The 9,328-nt window shown below is 43.4% G+C and overlaps 1 protein-coding gene across 2 annotated transcripts in view; it reads left to right on the top strand.

The window, feature by feature from the left end:
- Nucleotides 1-941: 941 nt before the first annotated feature.
- The window catches only part of TRMO (tRNA methyltransferase O), a 107,511-nt gene continuing 99,124 nt past the window's right edge, over nt 942-9,328 (top strand). For both annotated transcript variants that reach the window (XR_012802070.1, XM_075603277.1), the window contains exon 1: nt 942-1,112. Coding sequence is in view for 1 of the 2 variants with exons in the window: in XM_075603277.1 (XP_075459392.1) it covers nt 1,084-1,112 (29 nt within the window). In the remaining variant the exon portion in view is untranslated. The remainder of the gene's footprint in view (nt 1,113-9,328) is intronic.

The raw sequence follows: 9,328 nt of genomic DNA, 5'->3' as shown, positions 1-9,328 counted from the left end.
GGGTGCGATCAGGTGTACCTTCCAAAGCCAGTCCTCCGGGATAATGGGTTGCCATACAAGGGTCCTTTGCTTTAAGAGATCAGCTCCAAGGTGCGCTCAGGATACACTGGCTCCCTGATCAATAGTCCCTTGGCAAAAAAACCTTTGCGTTTCGTTGCACCGTGACTTCTTCAGTGGGACAGTGTATCCTGAGCACACCTTGGAGCTGATCTCCTACAGAGGCGGAACCTTGTATGGCAGCAACCCATAATCCTGGAAGACTGGCTTTGGAAGGTTCACCCGATCGCACCCTGACTGGAAACGGAAGTGCGTCATCGCCTGGACGTGGAGTTCTGTCCCCAGTCGGACCCGCCGACGCTGCTTGTGGCTCCCTGTCTTTATTCCTATGGCTTATGTTCCAGTTGCCTTTTGTGAGAGGCCAATTATACTCTATTTATTAAAGCTTGTTTTAAATTGATCTGCACTTTGGGGCTTGCGCTCTCTTTTTTGTTTTCTAGGAATTGAGGAGTTGGTTGTATCCTGTGGAGAGCTGTACGGAGTTCCAGCGATTTTATTCTATTTTTGGGCTCTTATTTATTTTTATCCATTTTTTCTCCCCTACCGTTTCTGGCATATTGTTTCCCTCAGTGTTTTCCTGGTGGTTCTTCTCCTTCCCCTATTCCTTCCCTCCTCTCCTCCCTTCTATCCTTGTGTTACATTTCTTATTGTTGTTTTATGTCCTTGCCCGCAGCTTTGCTGACTTTATCATTAGTATTTACATCAGTGGCTATTTTCCACTATTTGGCTCTTTTTTTTCATCTCATTGAAGGTGCTGTGATTTTTTCCTCTTTGAGAGAGATATCTATATATATCTATATCTCACGTGTGTGTGTGTGTGTGTGTGTGTGTGTGTGTGTGTATAGATAATTTATCCCCCCCCCCCCCCCTCTCTCCCCAGGTAATATTTTAACTACACCAATTGGATACATTGAATCCTGCTTCATTGCAAAAAATGGTACACCCAGGCAGCCCTCTGTTTGCAGATTGTCACGTGCCTGCTTAAGGATCAGCAAAAGCGTCTTCAACAACCCTGAACATTCACTTATGGGGTTAGAACCATTCTCCCATGTATGGTAAGTTAAACGTAATATAATTGAGCTTCATAGTTACAAAATCTCCAGATGTATTAATCATAATGTTTCTTCACTAATTAGGCATGTACAAACCTTTTGGTTGAAGAACAATAATAGTTGCAGCAATCTCTGTATAGATGGATAAAGTAACAAAAAGGTTGTACAAGATAAAGATCTTGCCATACGGAAAACAAAGTTTTTTTTTTTTTTTTATAAATTTATATTTCAGGTCCCTGTCATGGAACAAGAATCACATTCCTGCCCGACCCCCCTTCTGCTTGTCAGCTCCTTAAGTTCAGCTGCAGGCATTGGTTCCACATACACACACCGTGCCTGTGTGATGTATCAATATGTTGCCCTTTCTGCCTGTGAGCAGGCAGTCAGTGAGCTGCTACAGCAGTTTCTGAGATCCTCACCAGAATGGGCTAGTCTGCCCCCCCTCCTGTTTGTTCAGACATGGTCTTCCCCTAGACTATTCCTTTACCCACAGTGCACCTCACTTCATTTTTCCACCCTGGAGACAGTGAGTAAAGAACCCCTTCTCTGTTTATCCCCCTTGGTGAGGCCATCTCTTTTTACCGGTTCCCAACTAACAATCACCACTACACACCATCCACAAGTATCTGTACCCTGCTACCTTTTCCCAATAAAGTGGAGGAAATATTACAGGACTTGGAGTGATTTAAAAGGGAACTGTGTTAATGCTATCGGGAGCCATTCATACCAACGTGACCCTGGCTTCAGAATAGTCCCCATTTTGGAACTTAAAAAAAAATCAGAATTTTTCTGGAACGTATTTTGAGAAGAGTTTTTCATTGATGTGTAACATGACCGGTAGCAAAAAGAGGTGTGGGTGATAAGGACACACATTTATTTTTATAGAAGGATATCATTTTGGGTTTCTCCCAGTCCAGGAACATTTCAGTTTCACATTCTGGGCCCAATCAGTTTGTGAGATTTTGTACCAAGAAACTTGTCTGTGTCTGGATTGAGTACGTATCAGCAATGGAGGCCATTGAGATGGTCTGACGACATGTTTTCAGTGATATTCACATGTCTTCAGTGACATTCACTTAAATGTCATATTCATTATTGATTATCATAGGTGAAACCACTGATAAGGCGTTTTGCTGATTTTCACACGTTTTTCTTCCAATAATGGTCGGAAATTTGGACACATTGAAAATTTTTAGATGATAGCAGAGCAACCTGACCCTAAAACCTGTGTTTTCATGGGCAGTTTTTCCTCACTACAGACAGCACTGAAATATAATCTCAAGCCACCATCTAAATCGACCCTTGGGCCTAATCCTAGGCTGCATGTCTCTTTGGATATCAACCCCACTGACCCTGGAGTCTCCCCCTGCACTAAGACTCCTCTCTCCCCAAACTCTCTCACATGGCTCACTCCAACCCTGGAGTTTGCCAGCTATATATGGTCGCTAGCCACTGCAGCACCCCGTATGCCTCTTCTCATCTTCAACTTCAGTGGTTGCAACCTCTTTTGGGACGTGGCTCCTGCTGGCTGTGGGGGGAGTCTGAGGGCCGTCCGTGGAACGCTGAAAGGGACATGTATGGGGCTGTGCTGGACGGCACGCGAGCTGCGAGTACAGATGGCCCGGTACGGCCTGCTCCCAGAATCTTACCACAGCCGACGAGGGCCTTCAGCTCCTTTACCAGCCAATTGTGCCCTGGGTAATGTCCTGTTCTTAGAGTATTATTACTTAAATCATGACTGATAATGGCAATTGGAGTTTAGTAAATGGATGTCTTCCTTTGGCAACAATAAAAGGCTGCAGAAAATATGTAACATCTACTTTGTGTGTCCTATTGGTAGCAGCACAATGTTTGAAGTAGACTTACTTTGGTTTTTAGAGGCGTATTATGCTGATGTGCAAGGTTATCTTACACTATTATTTATTTTTATTTATAAAAAAATGTTTTACCAGGAAGTAATACATTGAGAGTTACCTCTTGTTTTCAAGTATGTCCTGGGCTCAGAATTATGATAACAATACATGGTTACAGTAAATGAACATTGTTTAAAGAGATTGCATGAATAGTTAAAGATAATGTTATCTTGCGTACTTCATAACTTCATTCATAGCTGTCCAGGTCAAAGAACAAAAACGGAGAGAACATGTTTAATTTTTTAATTTTATTTTTTAAACATAGATTTTTTTATTGTAAAATTGGAGTACAGAAGGGGAAAAGAGTAGGGAAAATTGTTAAGCATTACAGTACATCGGCATTTGTTCACATAGGTAGCTCACTCTACTGAACATTCATAGTTGTAGTGCTGTACAAAAATTGTATACGTCAGTCACTTAAGGGATGGAGGGGAGTGGGGGGAGGACAACCATACGGTATAGAACACACCAACTAATGTGGGAAGGGGGAGGGGGAATTATCACAGTATTCTCAGAATTACATCTCAGCATTTCGGCCGTATTCCTATCTCCTGAATCTCCTCTCTGTTTAGGCTGGGGCCATGGTGCCTTCGCCCGCGTGGAGGCGTGCAGAGGCTGGGAAGCGACCTGCGCGAAGCAGGTGCTTTCCCTGGCTATGGTGGACGGATCGTGGGAGGCGTGCCTAGGGGCGTCACGGAGCTGGTTCACCCTCATTGGGCAAAACGCTCACGTGACCGGCCTGCCGCACCAAGAAATCAGTTTCAACTGAATTCTTGCACAACTCGCGCGCATCCTCCTGCTTCCGCCCGGACTCCGCATGGACGTGATCACTGCCTTAAGGCAGCTGATCGCTCGGTGTTCTCACGGTCTGCAGCACGATGGCCTCAGCGTTGGTCTTTCCGAAGCATCAGAACAGTTTTTACAGCATTGCTAGCTCTGGGTCAAGCCCTGTGCCCCCCTTTTTAATTTTTTTTTTAAAATGACATACTCCTTTATAATTATTACAATGTCTGTTTTTCTATATAAATTAGAAAAAAAAATCACTATTTTGAAAGTGCAATGGGTTTTCAAATTCTGTTCCAGTGATAATGATAAGGCTGCAAAAGATGTAATAGAGGACACTAGGTTTCTGGATATTTAGAAGTTTACATAATGAATAAGTGCCTAGTCATTGGGTCAGGTTTATCGATTTTATAATAGGATAAGATTGATTAATTTTAATAAGAGATTTATGGAGACTCAAAAGGTCATGTATAAAATGTCAAAATCTTAATATGTAACACTGCAACCTCTTCAAAGTAGTGTGAGAAACCTGTGAGGTTTTGAAAAGTTATCTATCCTATAATAGACGCTGCAACATTTTGCACATAAAAATAGGTACCACTACATATGCTGGAAGGAAGACCTTCTAAGCTATTCATACAGAAGTCCCCTAACCTATGCAGCTCACCACAGACACAAAAATCTTTAATATATACAGCTGGTCTTACAGGACCCAAAAACATGTAGTGTACCTGTAAGTACAGGTACAGAGCATGCTATAATTTTATCCATGAAGAACTCCATTAAAAGGTTTCACATCCTACAACAAATCTTTTCAGGGACCAATACTAGATGACTGCTAGAACGTTAAAGCATTTGAAAATCCACTCACAAGCGTAGGTTAAAATCAAGCAGTGTGTGAAATATATCACCGCCAACTCTGGTCACTCAGCCTCCAGACACTGCAGTCCAAATCTCACTTGAAGCTGCTGGTAGATGTTCTCTGGTGCATGAGTAGAAAGGCTCCTTAAATCAATGATGCAGTCTTTGAGTTTATAGGAAAATCTCCAATCTCTGCTGGCCGCAATGTGTATCAGCGCTCGATACGGCCTGTCATGCGCTTGCGTGATGACGCAGTTCCGTTCCCTAACGCGTTTCGTCACGTGCTGTGACTTTTTCAAAGGTCTGGAGGCTGAGTGACCAGAGTTGGCGGTGATATATTTCACACACTGCTTGATCTTAACCTACACTTGTGAGTGGATTTTCTACCCCCCCCTTCCCAATAAATGTACTGTATTATGCTATGGGGCGTGCGCTCTCTCTCTTTTTTTCTTTTCTAATATATATATATATATATATATAGTGCAGAATAAATGAGTTCTTAAGTATTAGGTGATACCTTTTTTATTGGACTAACAATTTATGTCATAGGACAAGCTTTCGAGAGTTCTCCTCTCCTTCAGGTCAAGCAATACTGATATACAAAGGATTCAATGGCTAAAAAAGTGTAGAGAGAGGAGGAAAAAAAAAAACAACAGATACAGTGGCGACACACTTTATTCTCGCTCAGCTAGTTCCGCGAATTTGGGTATACTCGGGTGTATTGAGGTTTGTGATCGTTTTCTGCCGGAGTGTATAGTGTTATTTTCCCGGCAGGGATTGAAGCATTTTATTCCGGCTGGCTGCAATACTGCAATGCCGTGTAAAAACACATGGGGGCGCTTGCGAGCTGTTCTCTTTGAACCCGTCCCCTATAATGAATTGTAATGCAGTATATACTGTATATATATATATATATATATATATATATATATATATATAAATATATATATATATATATATATATATATATATATATATATATACTGTATAACAACAACCCCTATAACCCCTAACATACAGTACTGTACACATACAGTACTGTATATGCACATACATAAATGATACTATGGGCCGGCGGGGGCGAGATGTGTTTGCAGCAGAGAGAGATCCGCTGCTCTCTCTCTGCGCAAACATCGGCACATTAAAAATTATTTAAAATACATTTTTATTTATAGTGTAGATGTGCAGGGGGTCTCGGGAGCTGAACCGCACTGGTTTCAGGTCCGGGGACGCCCTGCTCCCCGAGATACAGACCCCTTTATGAGGTGCCGGTATCCCTCTGCGTTTAAAGGTCCCGATCACGTGATCGCGGCCTGTAAACCAAGCAGAGCAGAGGGATACCGGCACCCCCTAAAGGGGCCTGTATCTCGGGGAGCAGAGGGTCCCCGGACCTAAAACCACAGCGGTTCTGCTCCGGAGACCTTCTGCACATGTACAGTATAAATAAAACACATATATAAATAAACACTCGTTCTTTACCTTAGCGGCTATGCGCTATGGTAACGAAGCAGCATTTCTGTATTTTTAATAATATTGTACAGTGAGCAGGGGGTTCCCTGAGCCAGAAATCTAAACTCAGGGGGGGCCCTGCTCCTGCTCAATATTATTAAAAATACAGAAATGCTGCTTCATTACCATAGCGTATAGCCGCTAAGGCAATGAAGGGGTTAACCCACCGTGCCCACTTTATTGTGGGTAGCGGGGGTGGGTGAAGGGGGTATTTGGCCCTTGGTGTGAGTTTAGGACTTGCGGGGTGGTTGCGGGTGCACTTAACCCCTTCACGACCGTAGCAGTTAATACCGCTACGGTCATGAAGGGGTTAAGCCCTCCCGCTACCCCCCCGCAAGCCCTAAACAAGCACCGTTGGGGCTAATACCCCCTTCACCAACCCCCGCTATCCACAATAGAAAAAAACTCACACACAGCAGCCGCCAAAAAATAAATAAATCTAAATAAATAAATACATTTGAAATACATTTTTATTTATAGTGTAGATGTGCAGGGGGTCTCCGGAGCTGAACCGCACTGGTTTCAGGTCGGGGGACCCCCTGCTCCCCGAGATACAGCCCCCTTTATGAGGTGCCGGTATCCCTCTGCTTGGTTTAAAGGTCCCGATCACGTGACCGCGGCCTGTAACCCAAGCAGAGGGATACCGGCACCCCCTAAAGGGGCCTGTATCTCGGGGAGCAGGGGGTCCCCAGACCTAAAACCACAGCGGTTCAGCTCCGGAGACCCTCTGCACATCTACACTATCATCTACACTATCAATAAAAATGTATTTTAAATGTATTTATTTATATTCATTTATTTATTTAGATTTATTTATTAATTGTGCTGCTGCTGTGTGTGAATTTTTTTTATTGTGGGTAGTGGGGGTGGGTGAAGGGGGTATTAGCCCCATCGGTGGTTGTTTAGGGCTTGCGGGGGGGTAGCGGGTGCACTTAACCCTTTCACGACCGTAGCGGTATTAACTGCTACGGTCGTGAAGGGGTTAAGTGCACCCGCAACCCCCCCGCAAGTCCTAAACTCACACCAAGGGCCAAACACCCCCTTCACCCATCCCCGCTACCCACAATAAAAAAAATTCACGCACAGCAGCCCCACAATTAATAAATAAATCTAAATAAATAAATAAATACATGAAGAGAAATAAATATATACTGTATATATACAGTATATATATATATATATATATAATAACAATCCCTAAACATATACAGTATATACTGTGTGTGTATATATATATATATATATATATATATATATATATATATATATATATATATATACACACAGTGTTCGACAAACCTATACATTTGCTCGCCCCGGGCGAGTGGATTTAACCCCCGGGCGAGTAAATATTGGCCCAAGCAGCACACGTTTGGTACTAGGTGGCGAGTAGATTTTTTTGTGTGGCGAGTAGATTTTCAGGTGATTTGTCAACCACTGTGTGTATGTATATATATATATATATATATATATATATATATATATATATATATATATATATATATATATATATATATATACACACAGTATATACACACACATGATGAACCAATATACAAATACATGTAGAATGGTTATCAAAATCATACTGTCCTACAAATAACGCTTCTCCATACAGACAATAATAATAATCCATTTAATAATCCTAACTGATCTTACAATATAAAACATAACATTCCAATCCACACAGTACATTGCATTTACATTGTATAAATGATGCATAAAATCTACGCACCATATACATTCTGCAAATGAATGTTAACAATATCATTGCAAGCTACTGTACCAGTAAATACAAACACTTCCAAACAAGTCAACTATTTTAACCAATCAAGTAAACAAAAATCAATATATACTGTAAGTACCAACCAGAAAACACAATTTAAAACCAAAGCTAACCCTTACAATACCAAGGATTACATCTATCTAATTGTAAAAAACAGTATACATTATACACACATTGAAGCATTGCAATAAACAACATACAGTACAGTACATCCCCTGTATCTCCCTGCCTTCAGTGTAATCTGTTTAAAGCCCCCTCCCCCCTAATGTTTCTGTTAAACAGATTACACTGAAGGCAGAGAGATTTAAAGCCCCCTCCCCCTAATGTTTCTGTTAAACAGATTACACTGAAGGCAGAGAGATTTAACAGAAACATTAGGGGGGAGGGGGCTTTAAACAGATTACACTGAAGGCAGAGAGATTTAAAGCCCCCTCCCCCCTAATGTTTCTGTTAAATCTCCCTCCCTGCCTGCATTGCTGTGAGTGCAGTGTATGTAAATGTGGGGAGGGGGGGGACCCAATGTGCATACTGTGAGGTCTAACCACCCTCACCCCCTACCCACATACCGTTACCCCCCCCATCCTGGCCATGGCCCCTCCGCTTCTGCAAAACAGACACAAAAATTAAAACATCCAAAGTAATGTCCCCTAACCCCTTAATCACCATAGCGGTTATTAACCGCTACAGTCATTAAGGGGTTAACCCACCCTCACCCACCACTCGGGATGCCTACATACCCTCCCACACTAACCCCCCCCGTGAGGCCTAACCACCCAGTCAGTACCCACAAGGGAGGCCTACCCACATACCGTTGGGGAAACACCCCCCCCCCACCCCCAGTACCCACAATAAAAACAGTACAATGACCCACAATAAACAGCATTATATTTATTAAATACATTACCCACCCCCTGTGCCCCCCCATAAATACAAGATTTATTCTTTTACATACAGGGTTCATAACGCCGCCCCACGCGAGTACCCGGTGGGTTGGCAGGGCACCTGGACAGACCTACAGTTTACCAGCAGCCCTTTTTACACAGTTTCTGGAGGCCTGCTGGTGGATCCTGCCAGCACCATGGCCCCCAGGTGGTCTCCTTGGGTCACCGTGGGCCACAATTGGTTCCCCACGGTAGGCCCAAGGATGTCTGGGAGCCCCGGTCAGACCCACAGGTGTCTGCGGGGCCTCGGGTGGTTCCCTCTGGGGTCTGGGGAACTCACGGGGTGCTCACTACGGGTCCGCGGTGCCCCCACAGAAGTGGGACCACAAATCATCATCCCTGCACCTACGGGTCGGCGGTGCCCCCACAGAAGTGGGACCACACATCGTCATCCCCGCAGACTACGGGTCCGCGGTGCCCCCACAG

The sequence above is a fragment of the Ascaphus truei genome, chromosome 1, assembly GCF_040206685.1.
Source record: "Ascaphus truei isolate aAscTru1 chromosome 1, aAscTru1.hap1, whole genome shotgun sequence".
Lineage (NCBI taxonomy): Eukaryota > Metazoa > Chordata > Amphibia > Anura > Ascaphidae > Ascaphus > Ascaphus truei.
This window is presented reverse-complemented; position numbering and strand designations above follow the sequence as displayed.